Source organism: Erythrolamprus reginae, chromosome 3 (assembly GCF_031021105.1).
Source record: "Erythrolamprus reginae isolate rEryReg1 chromosome 3, rEryReg1.hap1, whole genome shotgun sequence".
NCBI classification, from domain to species: domain Eukaryota; kingdom Metazoa; phylum Chordata; class Lepidosauria; order Squamata; family Dipsadidae; genus Erythrolamprus; species Erythrolamprus reginae.
The window spans coordinates 38337123-38361178 of NC_091952.1; the positions used below are offsets into that span (position 1 = coordinate 38337123).

The 24056-nt window shown below is 39.4% G+C and overlaps 1 protein-coding gene across 1 annotated transcript in view; it reads left to right on the plus strand.

Annotated features, from left to right (window-relative positions):
- The window catches only part of GGT7 (gamma-glutamyltransferase 7), a 51596-nt gene extending 39862 nt beyond the window's left edge, over nucleotides 1-11734 (plus strand). Inside the window, exons 11-15 of the mRNA XM_070748823.1 lie at nucleotides 1116-1265; nucleotides 4190-4307; nucleotides 5330-5467; nucleotides 5741-5840; nucleotides 10908-11734. Coding sequence (XP_070604924.1) covers nucleotides 1116-1265; nucleotides 4190-4307; nucleotides 5330-5467; nucleotides 5741-5840; nucleotides 10908-11071 — 670 coding nt within the window. The 3' untranslated portion in view covers nucleotides 11072-11734. The remainder of the gene's footprint in view (nucleotides 1-1115; nucleotides 1266-4189; nucleotides 4308-5329; nucleotides 5468-5740; nucleotides 5841-10907) is intronic.
- The last annotated feature ends 12322 nt before the right edge of the window (nucleotides 11735-24056 follow it).

The window sequence follows — 24056 nt, forward strand, 5'->3', positions numbered from 1 at the left end:
GGATGGCAGATGACTCTTGGAAAAAGACAATGCCTCTAGTACTTAAATTTTATTTATTTATTTATTCATTTGTCCAATACACAAATACATAGGAAGAAAATAGACATGAAGTAATATATATATAAGGATAAAAGTGAAAATAGAGGAGAAGATATATGAAAGGAAGAAAATATATATGATACATGAGATAAAGGAAAGACAATTGGACAGGGGACGAAAGGCACACTAGGGCACTTATTTACACCCCTTACTGGCCTCTTAAGAACCTGGAGAGGTCAATCCTGGATAGTCTAAGGGAGAAATGTTGGGAGCTAGGGGTTGACACTATTGAGTCCGGTAATGAGTTCCACGCTTTGACAACTCGACTGTTGAAGTCATATTTTTTACAGTCAAGTTTGGAGTGGTTCGTATTAAGTTTGAATCTGTTGTGTGCTCTTGTGTTGTTGCGGTTGAAGCTGAAGTAGTCATTGACCGGTAGGACATTGCAGCTTATGATCTTGTGGCCAATACTTAAATCGTGTTTTAGACGCCGTGGTTCTAGGCTTTCTAGACCCAGGATTGTTAGTCTATTTTCGTTGGATATTCTGTTTCGAGTGGAGGAGTGAAGGGCTCTTCTGGTGAAATATCTTTGGACGTTTTCAAGGGTGTTAATGTCTGAGATGTGGTATGGGTTCCAGACATATGAGCAGTAGTCTAGGACGGATCTGGCAAAAGTTTTGTAGGCTCTGGTGATTAGTGTGAGATTGCCGGAGCAGAAGCTGCGTAGGATCAGGTTAACAACTCTAGAAGCCTTTTTGGCGATATTGTTGCAGTGGGCTTTAGCACTTAGGTCATTCGATATTAGTATTCCAAGGTCTTTTACTGAGTGTGGGTTGGCAGTGAGAGTTTGTTTATTCAAATGCAGGCATTAGAGTTTAAAGGTAAGTCTTTAGACTCATTAGAGTCTAAAGAGAAGCATTTTAAATGCTATTGCTTGTTGTTTCTATATTTTTATATATTTGTAATTTTATTTTTTTAAAGTATCCTGGTTTTTGTTTGATCAAATGTCTATATGTTTGGTGAGCAAAGACAAGGCAAATAATAATTCCTCTGATTTTTTTTTCTTCTCCTTGCAGTAAATCTAAAGCCAATTTCCTGCACCAGCAGATTGATTCCCATGCTTTTCCCTCTGATCTTCACATCCCACAATTCTCTATTGAAAGTGGCCCTTCGGCCAGCCAAGTCCTTGTCATGGGACCTGATGATTACATTGTTGCTGTTGTAAGGTAAAGGGATCCCTAATTTCTAAACGATTAACCTGCAACTAGGAAAAGGAATTTGGTTTGTGATGGTGGTACTGATAATATCTGGCATCAGTGAAAAAGGATACCTCTATTTTATGGATTAAAATAAAATTGTCATTATGATAGTCTTGTATCAGTGGTGGGATTCAGTCAGTTCTCTCCAGATCACGCGAAATCAGTAGTGGTGACTGTGGGAGGCTCCGTCTACCCACCCCGACATAATGTTTGAGCACCGCGCATGCACTGAAGGCTATGCGCAAATGCAGACATGCGCACACACTCACATTTGCAAATCAGTAGGGAAGGTAAGTGAATCCCACCTCTGCCTAGTAGCAGTCTGTGATGGGGAAAGATCCTGTGTTATTCTGTTTAACTTTAAAGCTCAGCATTAAGTCCCTACAAATGCACATTCATGTAGTCTTCTTGGGATAAATTTGAAAAACAAGATGTGATTTTCTGTCTTCCCCATCTAAGCAATAGCTCTAATTCCCTGGAAATATTGTATTCAGATACAGTGGTACCTCGACATATGAGTTTAATTCGTTCCAGACCTGAGCTCATAAGTAGATCAACTTGTATCTCGAACGAATTTTCCCCATATGAATTAATGTAAATAATTTTAATTGGTTCCAGCCCTCAAAAAAGTCCCAAAGTTAGCCTAAATTATGAAAAAAGACATGTTTTTAATTAATAAATGTACATGCAACATGTATAAATAAACAATAAAGTAAATAATGAAAAGAGAAATGTACAAAATACAATAAGAAGATGTATAAAACAAGGTACAGTAACCTTACCTTGGCGACATACTTTTTTGGGACCCATGATGCACACTAAAAGTTCAGATTAAAATATACACTCGCTCTAAACACTGACACGGCCGAGACAAGACTTTGTTTTGTGCGCTAACACGTGCAAATGGCCAAGATAACCGGAAGCAAGGGGATTCTGGGTCAGAGAGGCAATGCACCAACTAGTGGTAGCATCCTGAAGCTCGGCTTGTATCCCGAATTTGAGCTCGGGTGTCGCGTCGCGGCTCGTAACTTGGAATACTCGCATGTGGAGCAGCTTGTATCTAGAGGTACCACTGTATTAGAATAATGGAATAATAACAGAGTTGGAAAGGACTTTGAAGGTCTTCTGGTCCAACTCCCTGCTTAGGCAAGAAAACCTACACCACTTCAGACAAATGGTTATCTAACATCTTAAAAACTTCCAGTGTTGGAGCCTTCACAACTTCAGGAGGCAAACTGTTCCACAGATTAATTGTTCTACCTGTCAGGAAATTTCTCCTTAGTTCTAGGTTGCTTCTCTCCTTAATTAGTTTCCACACATTGCTTCTTGTTCTACCCTCAGGTGCTTTCTTTCTTTCTTTCTTTCTTTCTTTCTTTCTTTCTTTCTTTCTTTCTTTCTTTATTATTTATTTATTTTATTTTATTTATTTATTTATTTATTTATTTATTTATTTATTTATTTATTTATTTATTTATTTATTTATTTATTTATTTATTTATTTATTTATTTATTTATTTATTTATTTATTTATTTATTTATTTATTTATTTATTTATTTATTTATTGGACTCCGAGGACTCGGGATGATTCACAATATATAATAAAAACAATACATAACATTTTGGGTCCAATTAATTAAATATAAAATCTAAAGTAGAAGAACATAGAAACCAGTCATTCCCATTCAATCTATTTCTCTCAATCCATTCGTCAGCCAGGGGGCAAGAATCTAATGGCGAATGATCTTTGAAGAATAATTTGTCTCCGTCTTCTTTGTGGTGGCCCCTGAGATATTGGAACACTGCTATCATCTCTCCCTTGGTCCTTTTTTTCATTAAACAAGACATATCTCATCACCGGCTCAAGGTTGACTCAGCCTTCCATCCTTCCGAGGTGGGTAAAATGAGGACCCAGATTGTGGGGGCAGTTATTATTATTATTATTTATTAGATCTGTATGCCGCCCCTCTCCGTAGACTCTGTTAAAAAAGTGCTATTGCTAACATGTTGTAAGCCGCCCTGAGTCTAAGGAGAAGGGCGGCATAAAAATTGAATAAATAAATAAATAATAAATAAATATCCAGTTCCTACAACCACTCTTCATATGTTTTAGCCTCCAATCCCCTAATCATCTTCGTTGCTTTTCTCTGCACTCTTTCTAGTGTCTCAACATCTTTTTTACATTGTGGCGACCAAAACTGAATGTACTATTCCAAGTGTGGCCTTACTAAGACATTATAAAGTGGTATCAACACCTCATGTGCTGCCACCGGTTGAGGCAGAACTGGGTTTTTTTTTCTCCCCCATTCAAAACAAATATTATAGCAGTGGTAGATTGGAATAACATACAGAAAAAATATAACTGGTTCACATCGCGTCAGAAGTGCGTGTTTTGCATCATGGTAGGAAAATGTCGACATTTCATGTACTTTAAATGCATTACATTTCCTACTTAGAGATGTTGTACTAATCTGATTTTGTAATTAGTCCCCAGAATCTGAAAAGTCTAAAAATAATGCAAAGAAAAGATTATTAGAACTTTTGGTTAAAATGAAAAAAATGCTTAAAATAGACTTATGAGAGAATGAATTGAGAGGAAGCAGATTATTAATATCCCTTTCTCATAATATCAGAATACAGATAATTCATGGGTAATTGATTGTTGGGTGATTCAAAATGAACCAGACAAAGTATTACTTCTTGAAATGGATGGAGAGTAGTACCATTAATGAATCAAGTTACAAAATATACTAAAGATTGAACTCATGTGTGATCTGTAAGAACCCTTTATCCTGCACAGGTTAAAATTATTTATACAATTGTAAAATACTGGGCAGTTGATTGATTTGGAAGATTTGAATTTCAGCCCAATAATATTTCTGTTTTATTTCAGTTCCTTGAATCGGCCATTTGGAAGTGGAATAATGACTTCTTCAGGAATCCTTCTAAATAGTCAGATGTTGGATTTTTCTTGGATAAATGAAACAGAGGACAATTCTTCTTCCACCTTGGTAATAAATTAAAAAATTATTCCAGGACAAAACTGAAAGCAGGAATAATTATATATGAGCATATTCAATATGTATACCCGAGATAATTAATTTACCATAATTAATTAATTAGTTGCACATTTGCAAAGTGCAATTACATTTATAATTTTAGATTACTTATATTTTTAAAGAATCATTGGGTTGTATTTATTTTAGTAAATCCTCTAAATAAATGAACTTGATTTAATAAAAATATTGATGGAATGTAAATGTAGACACTTTTTAGCCAAGATCATTTTCATTCAGTCTTTATAGTATTGAAGCTGATGATAGACAAGGTTGAATCTACTTCACAGAAGTCATACAATTTAGTTAACAAAAGAATCAAAACTTTGCCAAACAAAAGCAGAAGAGAAAATTCCTATCTACATATATGGTTCATTTCATTTCATTTATTCATTTGTCCAATACACAAATACATAGGAAGGAAAATAGAATATGGTAATATATATAAGGGTAAAAGTGAACTTAGAGGAGAGGATATATGAAAGGAAGAGAATATATATGATAGGTGAAAGAAAGGAAAGACAATTGGACAGGGGACGAAAGGCACACCAGTGCACTTATGTACGCCCCTTACTGGCCTCTTAGGAAGCTGTAGAGGTCAATTGTGGAGAGTCTAAGGGAGAAACGTTGGGGGTTAGGGGTTGACACAATTGAGTCCGGTAATGAGTTCCACACTTCGATAACTCGATTGTTGAAATCATATTTTTTACAGTCAAGTTTGGAGCGGTTCGTACTAAGTTTGAATCTGTTGCGTGCTCTTGTGTTGTTGCGGTTGAAGCTGAAGTAGTCATTGACCGGTAGGACGTTGCAGCATATGTTCAGCCACTTAAAGTTATGAAGATTGAAAAATTCTGATCTAGCTCTTAAAAATGGTATTTGTACAAAATATTCATAAGGAAACTGAACCTTGAAGAGCAAAGAAAGCTCCTAAGAATATATTTAGCAGTGTTTTAGGGGATAACATCTTTTTCCTGCAGAGGAATTTTATTCAACCTGGGAAACGGCCTTTGTCTTTCTTACTACCCACTATTGTTCGGCCATCAGAAGGGATGTGTGGAACTTATCTCTGCCTGGGAGCCAGTGGTGGAGATAAAGCTTTAAGCAGCATTATGCAGGTAAGTACCGGAAACAGGATTAATAATTTCATTATGGGAGCAGAGACCACTGCTTTGTTCAGGCAGTGATTCCCATGGATTGGAGGGCAGTTTGTGAAGTGTAGAGATTACACAACATATTTGTGCATCCACAAGGATCTCCATGATTAGGCCACTATAGGCATGTTTGTCTGGTGGGAGCGTGTTGCTTGCTAAGCCTTTGAACAGCAGACAAGACTCAAGGTATAATTAAATAATAATTCATTCGTAATGGATTTCATTTCTTTCTGACAGATTTTAATAAATGTTTTGGCATATAACAAAAATCTAAGTGAGAGTCTATCACTTGGACGGCTTCACCCTCAGCTACAATCAAATATCCTAGAAGTTGATAGTAAGTATCTAAAACTAGTCTGCAGCATTTCTCAGTTGGACATGATCTGTTAAATTTTATAAGGTGCAAGTATAGAAAGAAGGGGTATTCTTTTATGATGGACTACATAAGAGATTGAAGTTGAAAAGCTAAGGAAGGATGGACCTGGCCAATGTTTAGATGACAGATCACTGCCAGCACTTTAAATTAAAGCCCTGACCCCCCAAAAAAGACTCTAAAGAAAAGATATATTGCTTTTTATTTTTTACTTTTGCCAATATAATTTGATGGACGTTTTTATCACTAGAAATTGAGGTTTTATATTAGAGAAAGTGCTTAGGCATTTTTTCACATGTTCATAACCTGATCATTTTTTGTTTAAAAAACCCAAAGATTGGGAACATTTTTCTTCAACATTTTTATATTTATTTTATCAACACATGGAGAAGAGTTAAATCTTTGGCTTTGTTAACTGTTTTGCCTTTTTGCTGTGAAACAACATTTACTCAAATCCATCTGATCAGTTGGCCTAAGTGAGAGTGGGTGAATGCCCCCACAACATTACTTCAACTGAGGAGCCATCCTTCATTATTTTAAGCAAAGGGAAGGCAACTTTCTCAAGCAGAAGGAATAATAATAATAATAATAATAATAATAATAATAATAATAATAATAATAATTTATTGGATTTGTATGCCGTCCCTCTCCGCAGACTCGCGGCGGCTAACAACAATAATAAACACGACATGTACAATCCAATAATAAAAACAACTAAAAACCCCTATTATAAAACCAAACATACACACAAACATACCATGCATAAGTTGTAATGGCCTAGCGGGAAGAGCTATCTCAACTCCCCCATGCCTGGCGGTATAAATGAGTCTTGAGTAGTTTACAAAAGACAAGGAGGGTGGGAGCAGTTCTAATCTCCGGGGGGAGTTGGTTCCAGAGGGCCGGGGCCACCACAGAGAAGGCTCTTCCCCTGGGGCCCGCCAAACGACATTGTTTAGTTGACGGGACCCAGAGAAGGCCAACTCTGTGGGACCTTATCGGTCACTGGGATTCATGCGGTAGCAGGCGGTTCCGGAGGTAATCTGGTCCAATGCCATGTAGGGCTTTAAAGGTCATAACCAACACTTAATGATAAATTGCTGGAAAAGACATGGCGGGGGGGGGGGGGGTGTCACCATTTTTGTTAACTTGGCTAGCATTTGCAATTATGGTAGAAGATGTGGGCCCCAGTACCCTCAGGGAAGTAAGAGTACCAGCACAGTTTTATTCTCCAATCTCCCTAAAGCATTTTGAAACTCACCCCAAATATGGTGGTTTCAAAATACCGTATTGAGAACACTAATCGGCTCCACTTGGCCTATTGGAGAGAAAGAAACAAAATATTCAGTTGAATACACAGCCCTGAGCAACTGCCAGACCTACAAACCTCCCCTGACCTGCATCTCACATAATAAAGAGTTTTCTTAATACCCCTTTTTGCATTCCATTCTTCATGAAACAGAATGGTTGCTGTTTGGGGTTGCTGCAAAAACATGTTAGCCTGAGTCTGGAAAAATGAGACATGAGTTCCTATTGGTTAGGAATTTTTTTTTACATGGAAAGCTGTTCTGTAGCCAGAATAACAGTGATGGCGAACCTATGGCGTGGGTGCCACAGGTGGCACGTGGGGCCATATCTCCTAGCACATGAGCTGTGGTCCTAGATCAGCTCCAACGTGCATGTGTTTGCCAGCCAGCTGATATTTGGCTCGCACAGAGGCTCTGGGAGGGCCTTTTTGGCTTCCAGAGAGCCTCCGGGCGAATGGGGAAGGATGTTTCACCCTACCCTAGCTTCAAGGAAGCCTTTGGAGCCTGGGGAGGGCAAAATATGAGCCTACTGGGCCCACCAGAAGTTGGGAAACAGGCCATTTCTGGCCTCCAGAGGGCCTCCAGGGGTGGGGAAGCTGTTTTTGCCCTCCCTAGGCTTTGAATTGTGGGTATGGGCAATCATGAATGCACGATAGCACGCACACATGTTCTTTGTCCATCTGTCTGGGAGGAGTTTGACTTGGTGTCACCTGATGAAGTGGACAAGGCCATTGGAGCTGTGAGTTCTGCCACCTGTTTACTGGATCCGTGTCCCTCTTGGTTGGTTTCGGCCAGTCGAGAGGTGACACGGAGCTGGGTCCAGGAGATTGTCATCGCCTCCTTGGGGAGGGGGTCCTTCCCGGCTCCTTATAAGGAGGCACTTGTGCACCCCCTCCTCAGGAAGCCTTCCCTGGACCCAGCCGTGCTTAATAACTACCGTCCAGTCTCCAACCTTCCCTTTATGGGGAAGGTTGTTGAGAAGGTGGTGGCGCTCCAACTCCAGCGGTCCTTGGAAGAAGCCGATTATCTAGGGCCTCAACAGTCGGGTTTCAGGCCCGGTTACAGCATGGAAACTGCTTTGGTCGCGTTGATGGATGATCTCTGGCGGGCCCGGGACAGGGGCTTGTCCTCTGTCCTGGTGCTTCTTGACCTCTCGGCGGCTTTCGATACCATCAACCATGGTATCCTTCTGCGCCGACTGGAGGGGTTGGGAGTGGGAGGCACTGTTCTCCAGTGGTTCTCCTCCTACCTCTCAAGTCGGTCGCAGTCGGTGTTAGTGGGGGGTCAGAGGTCGACCTCTAGGTTTCTCCCTTGTGGGGTGCCTCAGGGGTCGGTCCTCTCCCCCCTGCTATTTAATATCTACATGAAACCGCTGGGTGAGATCATCCAAGGGCATGGGGTGAGGTATCATCAATATGCGGATGATATCCAGTTGTACATCTCCACCCCATGTCCAGTCAACGAAGCAGTGGAAATGATGTGCCAGTGCCTGGAGGCTGTTGGGGACTGGATGGGTATCAACAAACTCAAACTCAATCCAGACAAGACGGAGTGGCTGTGGGTATTGCCTCCCAAGGACAATTCCATCTGTCCGTCCATTACCCTGGGGGGGAACTATTGACCCCCTCAGAGAGGGTGCGCAACTTGGGCGTCCTCCTCGATCCGCAGCTGACATTGGAACATTATCTTTTGGCTGTGGTGAGGAGGGCGTTTGCCCAGGTTCGCCTGGTGCACCAGTTGCGGCCCTATTTGGACAGGGAGTCATTGCTCACAGTCACTCATGCCCTTATCACCTCGAGGTTTGATTACTGCAACGCTCTCTACATGGGGCTACCTTTGAAAAGTGTTCGGAAACTCCAGATCGTGCAGAACGCAGCCGCGAGAGCCATCGTGGGGCTTCCCAGATTCGCCCACGTATGTACAACACTCCGTGGCCTGCATTGGCTGCCGATCAGTTTCCGGTCACAATTCAAAGTGTTGGTCATGACCTTTAAAGCCCTACATGGCATTGGATGATACCCAGCTTTACATCTCCACCCCATGCCCAGTCAACGAAGCGGTGGAAGTGATGTGCCGGTGCCTGGAGGCTGTTGGGGCCTGGATGGGTGTCAACAGACTCAAGCTCAACCCGGATAAGACGAAGTGGCTGTGGGTTTTGCCTCCCAAGGACAATTCCATCTGTCCGTCCATTACCCTGGGGGGGGATTATTGACCCCCTCAGAGAGGGTCCGCAACTTGGGCGTCCTCCTCGATCCACAGCTCACATTAGAAAACCATCTCTTAGCTGTGGCGAGGGGGGCGTTTGCCCAGGTTCGCCTGGTGCACCAGTTGCGGCCCTATCTGGACCGGGACTCATTGCTCACAGTCACTCATGCCCTCATCACCTCGAGGTTCGACTACTGTAATGCTCTCTACATGGGGCTACCTTTGAAAAGTGTTCGGAAACTTCAGATCGTGCAGAATGCAGCTGCGAGAGCAGTCATGGGCTTACCCAGGTATGCCCATGTTTCACCCTCACTCCGCAGTCTGCATTGGCTGCCGATCAGTTTCCGGTCACAATTCAAAGTGTTGGTTATGACCTTTAAAGCCCTTCATGGCATCGGACCAGAATATCTCCGAGACCGCCTTCTGCCGCACGAATCCCAGCGACCGATTAGGTCCCACAGAGTGGGCCTCCTCCGGGTCCCGTCAACTAAACAATGTCGGTTGGTGGGCCCCAGGGGGAGAGCCTTCTCTGTGGCGGCACCGACTCTCTGGAACCAACTCCCCCCGGAGATCAGAACTGCCCCTACTCTTCCTGCCTTCCGTAAACTTCTCAAGACCCACCTTTGCCGTCAGGCATGGGGAAACTGAACATCTCCCCCTGGGCCCGCTGAATTTATGCATGGTATGCTTGTGTGTGTGTATGTTAGTATAGGGTTTTTTAAAACTTTTCATATTTTAATTAATTGGATTATGTATTGGATTGGTTTTTTTTCACTTGCTGTGAGCCGCCCCGAGTCTTCGGAGAGGGGCGGCATACAAATCCAAATAATAAATAAATAAATAAATAAATAAATTGGACCAGAATACCTCAGGAACTGCCTGCTACCGCACGAATCCCAGCGGCTGATAAGGTCCCACAGAGTTGGCCTTCTCCGGGTCCCGTCTACTAAACAATGTCGTCTGGTGGGCCCCAGGGGAAGAGCCTTCTCTGTGGCGGCCCCAGCCCTCTGGAATCAACTCCCCCCGAAGATTAGAACTGCTCCCACCCTCCTTGTCTTCCGTAAACTACTTAAGATCCACCTATACCGCCAGGCATGTTGGATTTGAGACACCTTTCCCCCAGGCTTATTATAATTTATGTTTGGTATGTGTGCTGTTTGGTTTTTAATTATGATAGGGTTTTTAGGTATTTTTTAATATTAGATTTGTGCCTGTATAATATTGCTTTTATCGTGTTGTGAGCCGCCCCGAGTCTTCGGAGAGGGGCGGCATACAAATCTAATAAATTATTATTAATTATTATTATTTTGACGCCTGAGGAAGAAAAGGTTTGCCACTATAATGATCTGGAAATGAATTGACTTGGCTACCAGTCATGGAGAATATCCAGAGTTGATTTTGGACTGATGTAAAGCCACAGTATGGAAATGCCTCCAAAATAAGTTGTGTACCTGACAAAACAAATGTTTCAAGTTGACTCAAATGGGGCAAATGGGTAATTTTTTCCATTTTTTAAAATTAGGTGAGTTTCCAGAAGAAGATATCAGCTATTTTACAACCAGAGGTGAACACGTAAAGAAAGTTGAAGTCCTGTCTATAGTTCATGGAGCCAGAAGAACAAACAATTTCATAATTGGTGTGAAAGATCCAAGAAGTGTGGATGCAGCAGGAGCAACAATATTATAGCAACTCTCAGATGAATTTGTTCCTCCAAAAAAAAAAGAGGCTTTCCTCCCAAAATACATTATGCATGTTTCCAAACAGTTCCTTTCTCATTCCCCATAATGTGGAACAAGTGGTGTTTCTATGGGTTTTTACATTGCTAAATAGTCCCCTCTGCAAATAATGAAGCCTGATCAAGATACAGCACAGCAATTAGAATTTTTGTTCCTTATGATCTTAAGTTATAAAAATCTCAGGCATTATTATAATAGCAGCACAGGGAATAAGTTTAATTTTGATAGCTAGTCCAACTATTTGATGCACCACAGTGAAATAATTCTAAATTGAGCACAGGGAATATTTAAGAAACAAACAACTGATATTGAAAATGTACCATTTTGACAGTGTTAGTGGAAGATTCACTGTTCAAGGAATGTGTCTATTTTCACCCAGGTTCTTAATAAAAAAAACAACAACCCAACAACCAAACACAGTTCCATGAGCTTGAATTTGCATGGGGAATACGTACACATATCTAGGGAAGGAGCCTATTGGCTGATATTGATAGCAATTAATAAATTTCCTCATCTTCAATCTCTGGAACTGTTTTGCAGTTTGTAACAATGTTTTCTTGATGGTTTTCCTTACATGGATAAACACATACTGAAATAAAGATGTGTGTGCTTTTTTTTGTTTCAAGATAGATTGTTTGCCTATTTTGGTTAGAGTAAATCAGATCGTATTTGACATCCTATACACGGCTGATTTCTGCATAACATGGATTTACACATATCATTCAAGTGTGCTAGTGAGTTGTACTTCTCTATTAATCAGTGAAGAAAGAAAATGGTACAGTGGTACCTCTACTTATGAACTTAATTTGTTCCGTGACAGGTTCTTAAGTAGAAAAGTTCGTAAGACGAAGCAATTTCCCCCCTAGGAATCAATGTAAAAGCAAATAATGCATGCGGCTGGGGAAACCACAGGGAGGATGGAAGCCCTGTTTCCTCCCAGGAGATTCCTAGAGAGGCCCCACAGAGGCTTCTCCCCACCTTTTCTGGCCCTATTTCCTCCCAGGAGATTCCGAGTGAGGCCCCACAAAGGCTTCTCCCTGACTTTTCCGGTTACAGTTTCGGAGGCTCGGGTTTGTAAGTAGAAAATGGTTCTTGAGAAGAGGCAAAAAAATCTTGAACACCCGGTTCTTATCTAGAAAAGTTTGTATGTAGAGGCATTCTTAGGTAGAGGTACCACTGCACTTTGATAACGCAGAGTGACTTTGTGTCAGTATCTTGAGGATCAAGCAGAAAAACTTCTGTAATAACATATTTATTTTTGGTATTTTAGTGATCTCACTCCTTTCTCAATTATTATACATGAATGGAAAGTAATATGCTTAAGATTCTCAAAATTTCTCTTTGAGTGAAATAACTTGTACCAACACACCAGGGATGGGTTGCTACCGGTGTGGTAGGCGACTGAGCACCAGTAGTGGCCGCCAGATCACGCAATTTGTATGCAACCACTCTGTGCCATTCCTTCAGCCATCTTTTTTCTTTAATTTTTCATATTTTGTGCTTTCTACGTATGCGCAGAAGGAAAATCTCATGAGGGGATGCTTACGCATGTAAGATTTGGGTGGGTTTTTTTTGCCAAAATTGCAAAAATCTCATGTGTGTGTGCATCCCCTCGTGAGATTTTGGCACATTTTGGCTTCTTGCGCATGAGCAGAAGCAAAATCATCCTGGGGCATGCATACATGCGCTGTGTCCATGTGCACACATAAGACAATTCAGGTTGTGTGCGCAGCACAACGGTAGCGGCAGGTAAGAGCGATCCACCTCTTCAAAACATATATTGTAACCGCTCTTATATAAACTTTTATATAAGAGCAGTTTATATAATATAAACTTTTATAATCCTCTCTGCCCTGAGGAGAGAAGGCAGATTTCCATAATCCTCCTGATGGCATCAATTTAATGGTAGATGGTTGGCAACTTCAACACATTGAAAGTACCAGTTCAAGTGTTTTTACCCAATGTGTAATATGATTCAGTTATAGATTGGAGGCATGAACTGAGCTATTTTATTCTGCAGAAAATTGGACCTTTTTCTTCCGGGTCTCTATTATTCCCCTCTAGATTGTTTTCATTTATAGTGAAATATTTTCATCCGCAGAAATGACTCAAGTGGATTCATTGTCATTTCACTCTGAATAGTTGCATTGTAAACTTATAGTGGTCTGTTTATTTGAAATGTTTGTAAATTGCCCCAGTCTGAAGGCTCTAGGTGGCAACAGGATTTTTAAAAAGTCAATGAGTCATAATTTTAGAATTATAATTTTAGAAATTTAAAAAGTCAATGAGTTATAATTTTAGAATATAATAGAAATAGAACAGAACAGAACAGAATAGAATAGAATAGAATTTTATTGGCCAAGTGTGATTGGACACACAAGGAATTTGTCTTGGTTCATATGCTCTCTTTTACATGCTTTACAACTGATGTCTTGCCAAGCCTATCTCTTTTTCATTAACTTGGAGTTCAAATTAAACAAACCCCCTCCTAATGTACTCACTAGATCAGAGTTGTCAAACTGGCAGACCAGGGGTCGGATGCGTCATGCACAAACCACACCCACCTCAGCTCCACGAATGGGAAAACGTCATGAAACATCATGTGACAGCAACTTGATGCTGTGGGTTTGACACCCGTACATTAGATTAATGCTTCCAAACTTTTTATTTATCTAAATCATTAGTAACATTACTTAAAAATACTGAAATAAAATCTCAACATTTCTGATGTTTTAAAAAAATCACCTTTAGATACAGAAAAAGCAGGAATATTTAAAAAAATAAATAAATAAAACAAATAAGAATAGAATTCATGCATGACACTGAAGGTACCTATCCAGAATGGAGAAGCCATTCATCCCTGAAGTGATGTCATTGGCTCAGTAAGGCTGTATCAAGATTTTTCCAATGCATGTATAAGTGTGTGGGGGTGGGTGGGGAGAGTGGATGGGTGGGTGCGCGCAGGCATATCAGGGGTGGGTTCTAACTTACCTCACTGCCGTTTCACTTCCTCCCATACTGCGTGGCATCTGCAGTGGCAAAAAAGCTGAAAACAAGATGGTGACACATGCGCAGTGCTGAAAATTTGGCTTTTGTGCATTTGCAGAAGAAAAAAAACCAAGTTAGATACAGTATTAAAATTATAGGGAATAATGTATTTATTTATTTTTATTTATTTTTATTTTATTTATTTTGTCAAGTACGTATTGGTAATACACATAGATATACCATTGTTTCTATTCATGCTGGTGCGCTTATGCATACACCTTACTGACCTCTTAGGAATTGGGTGAGGTCAAAGTGGACAGTCTAAGGGTAAAGTTTTGGGAGTCAGGTAGTGAGTTTGTTTGTTTGCTTGCTTGTTTGTTTGTTTGTTTGTTTGACTTCTATGTGGCCCAATCCCAAAGGACTCAGGGCGACTTACAACAACAATATAAATACAATATAAATTGATACAACACAATAGAAAGAAGTTGAATATTATCTGGTTCCAGGCATTAAACACTCTGTTGCTAAAGTCTTATTTTCTACGATCAAAATTTATAGCATTCTTTATAATTTATAAAAAATTGTAATATCCAATATATGAATATCAATTTAAGGACTTTGAGGCTTCGATGTGTCTATATACATAAGTCTGTTCCAACAAGGCAGATATTACGCTTCCCAACTAAGTCAAAATTGTTACAAGTCTATCTCTTAGAATTCTTTCTGTTATCTGTAGCATGGATTTCTTCAGTGAGTAAAAAGAAGTTACACTGAATGAACATATTAATGTATTTATTCGGAGAAAACAACATAATGCATCCAAAGCATACATCCATTCCAAATTCTAATTTACTGTGCAAGTGAAAAATATAACTGCAGAAATTGGAAGAAATATTGTGGTAATAAACAGTGTGGGTAAAAATTGCAAGCCAAGCATGCATATTCATGACTCTTCTAGTAATAGCTGCCATTTGCAGAAAGAATTGTGTGCACGCCAGAGTCTATTAAGCACATAGCTTCATGCAAATTGCTTTTCCGCACACCACTTAAAGTGCTAGATGCCCATTCTTATGATCTTTTACAAAAATATGTGCATATTTAAAAGAACTTTATGTTGCAAGAAGTGCTGCAAATCAGTAAGGACTTATGGAAAATAATGATGACTCTATGTTGAGAAGGCTGGTAAACTAAGAAAAATAAGACAGACCCCCTGTGAACTAGAGCCAACTCATTAGACAATATTCTAGCATTGATTGGTTTTTGTTCTTGGCATTTAATCAACCACAAACCAAAGATTCTTCAGGAAGCACTTCAAGTGCTAGCAATATTTTGTATGCAAAAAATCCCAGGAAGTTCATGACAGCTTCAGGTTAGATTGGGAAGAATGCCTGCCGCAAGCATGAATGAGCGCATCAGTCAGGTAGAATGGAGACAGATGAGTCACTACACTTAACTAGTCATAAAGCCTTTAAATACACCTGTCAATGAGGTTGAATTAACTCAGTGGAACATATGAATCAATGCGCACAGGATGAAGTGTGAAAGATTAACTCAAAGTGAACACCAAATCCATTTCTAAAGTAATAAAAAATATCTGGTAATCATCATCATCAAGGTAAAAAAACCCACCAACAACTTGGTAAGAGATTCAAAAGCAATAAATTCTTTTTGACAAAGTTCATAGTTAAACTATGGAGTACAAATTGCAGTAATTGATTCAAACAAATATTCTCACTTCAAATGGCTTTTCTTTGCTTTGCTGGCTTTTCCCAGTTCTTTTGAAAACTTCAAAAGTTATGGGAGCTTTTGTGCAAGAAATTTCTCCATTCCCCCCCCAAATGCTGGATAAGGCTACAAGGAGGCTGTGACAGTATGAAACATCTTGTATGACAAATTTCATATCATTTGCCATGGATCAGGGGTGGGCTACTGCCCAGATGGGGCGGGGGGAACGCAGTGGGGTAGTGAAAATGGAGCTCCACCCCAGAGCAACGAATTTGCACTAAAAGATGTTGAAAGAAAATGCAGGGCGTCCTGCATAAGCCATGCCCACAGTGTGGTAGTAAAAAAACTGGTAGCCCTTCACTGCCTTGGACATATCTAATTATGATGACTCCCAACATGAAGGATGAGGAACTTGATTAAGAACAATTGCTGAGTTCACATTTTGCGCATATGCATTTATTTAGTCACTAGGACTAGGGAACAGAGTGGCAAATTAAATAGCTCTTTCTATTAATGTATCTGTTGGGTTCTATTCAATAAAATGTTAGGCACTTTGAAATGCCTTTAAATAAACACATTTTTCACATAGCTTTATCATTTGAGGGCTTTTGTAAAATCCTAGGGGAAGTGCAGTGATTAAAATATAGTACAGATACTCCTCAACTTAACAACAGTTCATTTATTGACCATTCAAAGTTATGATGACATGAAAAAGTAACTTATGATGGTTTTTCACACTTAAATCTCTGTGAGACCACAGCATCTCTGTGGTCACGTGAACAAACATTTGGACACTTGGGAACTGGTTTATATTTATGACAGTTGCAGTGTCTGGTGGCCAGATGACCACCTTTTCAACCTTTTGGCAAGCAAACTCTTTGGGGAGCCACAATCACTTAACAACTTTGTTACTTACTTAACAACTCCAGTGATTCACTTAACAACGGTGGCAAAAATGGGGCAAATATTATTTTAAAAATGTCTTGTTTAGCAACAAAAATTTTGGGCTCAGTTGTGATTGTAAGTTGAGGACTAACTGTATTTCAGGCTAACTCTGCCCACAGTCTGAAGTTTGATCCTGTCTGGTTGACTCAGGCCTTCTATCCTTCCCATGCCAATAAAATGCGAACCCAGATTGTTGGGGATAATATGCTGACATTGTAAACCATTCAGAGAGTGCGGTAAAGCATTATGGAACAGTATGTAAATCTAAGTGCTATTGTTATTGCTATCTTGAGCTTATGGCTACAGTGGGCCATAAGATGTAACCTAACACTTTCTAGTAATAGCTGCAATAATAGCCTAGATTAAATACATATTTGTTAAAAATCAATTTCTTCTTTGTTTAATTTTGTTTAATTCCAACAGCATAAATAGTACAAACCTCCACAAACCTAATTTATTTAAAACTTTCTTCAGTTGAATTCAGTGGAGCTTTTGCCCATAAATATGGGCAATAAGTATGCCAAGCATTACAGCATAATGTGGAATTTATACCTTACCCTTCTGTTTAACATTTTTTTTATTAGAGATGTGCAGCTATTTTAAAAAGGTACTAAGACAGGAGACAGGTAATGTTTGTAAGACAGACAACCTTAGTGAAATTAGGCAAGATCAGTTATCCAAAGCTATTTGAAAACCCCCCAATCTTAAATCCACTGCAAGCAGAAAATATGCAAAAGAGGTTGAGATACACAGACTCCTAATTCATATAAGGGGAGGAGAGACAGTATAATACGTAGGATCAACAATATTGTTATAGCAAGTGTCAATAAAACTAGGATCTTGTGATACTTCCTTACAAATTGTAGCCATTAATGAGCATTTTTGTGGTACAATCATTTGGCTAATCATGAATCCATCTAATAGCAATATATCATTTAGTCAAAGGTTTCAAACTCAAATACAAATGGGATCCATATTATATAAAATGTACTTTTTTTTCAAAAACTTTATTAATTTTCAATAAAAAGACATGCAAACTTACAAACATTTAAACACATAGTAGGGGTTACAATTACCCCTCTTTTCTTGAAGTCAATTTTTAATACAGAAAAAAGGATAAAATCTTAAATCTGAGTATAAAATGTACTAAGTGTGGTTGCGTTCATACACATATAAAAATGCAGTACACTTTTTACTTGAATTGAAACTGAAATGCTTATTTGGAAAATATTGGGTAATATTACTCAATGTACTGAAAATAATGTGTGGTTATTTCTGAATTTCTTCATTCTGACTATTTCATTGATAGTGTTCTGCAGAGACCAGAATGTCAACACTGGTCCTGAAGTGTTGTGAAGTATCCTATCACAAAATTGCTTGCAGATGTTCATCAGTGAGCCCTGACCATAAAACTGATTTGTTAATCTTCATTGACAGGAAAAATACTTGCCTACAAAAGTAGTGCCAAACATTGCCACCATGCTAGCAAATGCATAGATTAATCTCAGAAACTATTCTATTGAAAGAAATTTGTAAAAATCCAGAATAACAACATTAACATATTCTATTTTGGGATAGTGTCCCACTAAAGCTCCACCTAGAATTCTGCTAAAGCACTCCAACTTCCACATCAAATGTACTGGCAAAGAGTTTAAATTGTGTTTCAAACACCTTAGTCTTTGAAATGTTGGTCAAACTATGGTTATTAATTACGTCTTTCTTTTAAACAATATGATTCAGTCATTCCTAATCACTTTGGACTGAGAAATTAGCCAAGTTAACAATTGCTACATGTTTTGCCCATAATGGGAGATTGGGTTTGAATGAGTTGATACTTTAATACATCTGGGTGATCAACAGCTTTGTATTCTGAGTTTTAAGTTTAGTGTATTCAAGTGCTAAGTGACACACCAGAAAAAACAAAGTAGATATAAGGTGATTAGTAAGGTGTAGAATATTTTTGTTCTTTGTTGGCTTCTCTTGGAGCCCAGAATTTCACATTATCCATCTACTTTCACTATACAACTCTCCATGTTGCTACCACATTGATTAGGAAAGAACTAAAATGCCTATGATTGAATCCTCTTAAACACATAAAATTAATATCTTAATAATTTGTATATGTTCATCTTCACAACTATGAGGGTACCTGACATACCACAATTATTTAGTTTTGCTTTGAACTTTGTTTTTCTTCTGTGTTCAGATCTCACTTTAGATTGCAAAAAAATGAAGTCACCTTCTTGGCTTTATTATTGATCAAAAATAAGTCATTGTCAGAACATATTTCTGATAGCAATCAACATACCAGATGGCCCAAGCTTTGTGCCTCTCTACATTCACATAGGATGTTGTTGTCCGTTCCATTTGAGTATATTGGTCTTGACACTCAGGCACTCCAACCTTCAGCCTATTTAGAGTCCTTCAAATAGTATAAAGAGGTCTGATCCTTCAGCCATATCATCCTTTAATGTTATTCCTTGATCGATGGTCTCCTTCCTGCATCTTTTAATTATTTTAATCTTGCATGCTATCAAGAATGTATGTTCTAAATATTTGCTCTAATAACACAATGTGTTTGAAAACACATTTCAGGTGGACCATTCATAGCCATTGACATGAAGTACTGTACTGTATATCCCAGTGCGGCTCTGCAGGGTTTTATTTTTTTTATTTTTTTGCATATTTCCAATGCCTGATTATATTACCATTTGTTATTGTGCTTTTTATGGATAGTAAATGCAGTAATTCTTCAGTCATGATTAGGTTTGCGGCAATTCCTCATATAAATATCACACAATAAATAGCGGATCTTACCCTAGACTACTTAAGTACAATTGAAAATGCTTTGAGATTTATTGTTTCACATTGTCAAGTCAATAATCCTGTTGGATAAAAAATATTTTATTATTGGAGCAAAACATTTCACCTGTAGGTAAAAAAACTTTTGTAAACTGACCATCAGTTAATGGTCCTTATGATTTTGTAATCATTTCATAATAAAACTTGTTCTTAACAGAATCTTTGCTTGATTTGTTGATCTTTATGAAAACGTTTTGTTTTGCAAGAACTGCCTTGAATTGCTAAAGTGTTTGTCTTGCATTTTGCTTGTTATTGTTGCATACTTCTCTTGGTGTATCACTTTTAGGACTAAAAAATGTTGCAAACAAATGAGACACTGACTTTGATCTTTTATCTCTATAACCCAAATATAATTTTCTCATTCATCTTGACAATGGTTTTGTCTGCAATCGTTCTTTTTCTCAATGATGTCATTTTTTTGTTAATGTTAGTGATATTTATTTATTTATTTATTTATTTGATTTGTATGCCGCCCCTCTCCAGAGACTCGGGGCGACTAACAGCGACAATAAAACAGTGTACAATAGTTTGTTTGAATTGTACAAAAAAACAAACAAGCAAACAAATCCCCGAACACCAAAAGTAGCCTATGGGCTTTGTAGACCCCTAATTTAATTTATATTTTATCCATTTATGGAGAATATCAAGAGGCACTCTGTCTTACGGCTTGACTGAGGTCCAGGAATGCTATATCTATGGCATCCTTTTATTTACTATGCTAGTAGCAATATGGAAGAAGATAAGATTAGTACAGTACAATCTGTCTGAATCTTGCTAATTGTATCTTGCTAATTGTATCATGTTTCATTAACATACTGCTTGTCAATTCTTTCAAAGGCCTTTCCAAGTGTAAATGTCAAACTGATCTGTAGTTTTTTGAAGTTTCATTCTTACCCTTTTAAAAGATAGGATAAAATATGCTACCTTCTTGTCCCTGAGATATAGCAATAGCACTTGGGCTTACATATTGCCCCACTGCCCCACAGTACTTTATAGCACTTTCTGGGCAGTTTACGATATCAGCATATTGCCTCCAACAATCGGAGTCCCCATATATCAGTATTCCTGGAGTTTTTAAAGATTAGCTTAAGGGTAGTTTTGTTATCACTGCTAGTTCCTCTAGTATGTAGCCCCAGAAATTTATTTAAATTAGCTAAACTTGCTTACTCTTTCTTTTCTATCATAGATTGTAGCTTCTTTTTTCTCACAGTGATATATTGATAACCAGCTAGAGTTCCATATTCCTTGAGAGAAGAAAATGCAAAACAGGATCAGCATCAAACATTACCGATTCATAATTTCTTTTTTGTAGAATTTTCCTCTATAAACAGTATATAAACTCAAGGTTTATTCTTTAATACATCTATTATTCTTTAAAGGGGTTTCTTTATTTTATGAATAAATCAAACTTTTTATTGATATATGCACACATAACGAAAAACATATTTTAAACGGCCAGGAAGAAGGGAGTATTTTCTCTTTAGAGCAAAATGTCAACAATGTCCAGGAAAGGCGCCAAACTCGGCCTAATCAACATACTTTAGATAACACAGTCAATTTATCGTTTAAGCATATTAATTTTGCTCACTGAAATTCTGGCAACAAGCATCCAGCAGAGAAATGAATTTTATTGTGGCAGAAATCATGGTTTTAAAACCTTGTTCAGGCACACCTCCAGCCTCACATTGTCTTCCATTGAACACTGAAAATCCACATCCAATTTCCCAAGATCCGTTGCCTTTATACTGCCTGGAAGTGACATCACACCACAAAGAGGCTATGTCAATACACTAATATCTTTTACTATAATAATAATAATAATAATAATAATAATAATAATAATAATAATAATAATAATTTAGATTTGTATGCCGCCCCTCTCCGAAGACTCGGGGCGGCTCACAACAATGATAAAAACAATATTATACTGGCACAAATCTAATATTAAAAAAACTAAAAACCCTATCATAATTAAAAACCAAACAGCACATACATACCAAACATAAATTATAATAAGCCTGGGGGAAAGGTGTCTCAAATCCCCCATGCCTGGCGGTATAGGTGGGTCTTAAGTAGTTTTCGGAAGACAAGGAGGGTGGGAGCAGTTCTAATCTCCGGGGGCAGTTGATTCCAGAGGGCCGGGGTCGCCACAGAGAAGGCTCTTCCCCTGGGGCCCGCCAGACGACATTGTTTAGTCAACGGGACCCGGAGAAGGCCAACTCTGTGGGACCTTATCGACCGCTGGGATTCATGCGGTAGCAGGCGGTTCCGGAGGTACTCTGATCCAATGCCATGTAGGGCTTTAAATGCCATGGTCCAATGCCATGTAGGGCTATGCAACTCCTCTTGCCTTCTGAGCAATCTCCTATAGCGAGGATCTATCCACTGACTTTCCACTCTAATGTCTTCCTCATCCTCTGACTGGGACCATTCGCACCTTGTCATATCAGCCCCCTCTAGTGGTTCCTCAGGCTCACTCAGGTCACTTTCTCACTCATTCTCACTCTCTGCATCAGCTGACAACACCTCTGGCCCAGGGTATCCAGAGGGATGTGGCTCATCCTCCTCAGAATTTGATATGACCTGAGGTGGGCAAGGAGCACTCACAACAATTTGCACCCTATGACCAGGGACGGATTGCTACTACCACTACCAGTGCGCTGCGTGCACAGTTTCATTTATTGTGCGTGTGCATATGCTATGTATGCACATTCCCAGCATGTTTTTGCTTCTCACATGCACAGGAAGCAAAAACACTGTGAAATTTTATGAGGGGATGTGTGTGTGAGAGAGATTTCGGCAATTTTTTGCTTCTGCATATGTGCTGAAGTTAAAAATCGCCAAAATCTCACATGCACGTCCTCTCACAAGATTTTGCATCTGCGCGTGCAGCAAAAATACAAAAAATTGAAGAAAATAGATGACGACGCCCATAGGATTGCCACCAGAGCACGCCAATTGCGCAATCTGGTGGCCGCTACTGGTATGCAGTCCCCTAGTGGTAGCAACCCACTGGTGCCTATGACAATCAATCAGTGTTGTACCTCATGATTCTTGACAAATGTATATATATATTTTATTTAATTATTTAATTTATTCTAATTTTTATGCCGCCCTTCTCCTTAGACTCAGGGCGGCTTACAACATGTTAGCAATAGCACTTTAAAAAAAACACAGAGCCAGCATATTGCCCCCACAATCCGTGTCCTCATTTTACCCACCTCGGAAGGATGGAAGGCTGAGTCAACCTTGAGCCAGTGATGAGATTTGAACCGCTGACCTACAGATCTACAGTCAGCTTTAGTCGCCTGCAGTATAGCACTCTACCTGCTGCACCACCTCAGCTCTATGCTCTCTACATTGAGAGCATAGGCACCAAAACCAAATTCCTTGTATGTCCAATCATATTTGGCCAATAAAAAATTCTATTCTATTCTATTCAGGCCATTTTGAGGAGACACAGATTCGCGTGGTTGGGAGTGAAATCCCTCTTCAATGTCCCAAGCTTTCTGAGACAATCTAAGAATGGGATCTTGGGGTTTTGGTGGAGAGCTCAATGAAGATGTCAACCCAGTGAACAGCAGCAATAAAAAAACCAAATTCCATGCTTGGCATGATTAGGAAGGGAATCGAAAATAGGTCGGCAAGTGTTGTATTGCCTCTGTACAAATCGATGGTGAGACCACACTTAAAGTACTGTGTACAGTTCTGGTCATTGCACCTCAAGAAGGATATAATGGAACTGGAAAAGGTGCAAAAAAGGGCAACAAGAATGATCAAGGTAATGGAGCACCTCCCTTATGAAACCAGGTCGCAACACCTTGGTCTCTTCAGCCTTGAAAGACGGTGTGATTGAAGTGTATAAAATCATGCATGGGATAGAAAAGGTGGATAGAGAAAAATTCTTTTATCTATCACACAATACTAGGATGAGGGGCCACTCCCTAAAGTTCACAGGTAAGAAAGCGAGGACAAATAAAGGGAAATATTTTTTCACCCAGAGGGTCGTTGGTTTATGGAATTCACTTCCAGAAGAGGTCGTGGCAGCTGTCAGCCTGGATCGCTTCAAGACAGGATTAGACAGATTCGGGGATGCCAAGTGTATCGGTGGTTATTGAAACGGATGTCCAAGTGCCGCCTCTATATTGGTTGATATAGGTACCCGTTTATTGGGGGTCAAGGGAAAGGGAGAGTTTTGCCTTCTCTTTCTGCTCAAGATCCCCATGGACAATTGGTGGGCCACTGTGGGACACAGAATGCTGGACTCGATGGGCTTTGGCCTGGTTCAGCATGGCTCTTCTTATGTTCTCCTCTGCAGACAGTGGTGGCGTGATGGGCAGGGGGCCATCCTAACGGTCTCCGGCCGCCCAAGGCAAGCTGACTTGAACGCGGGACCCAGGGCGCTCTTTAAGTAT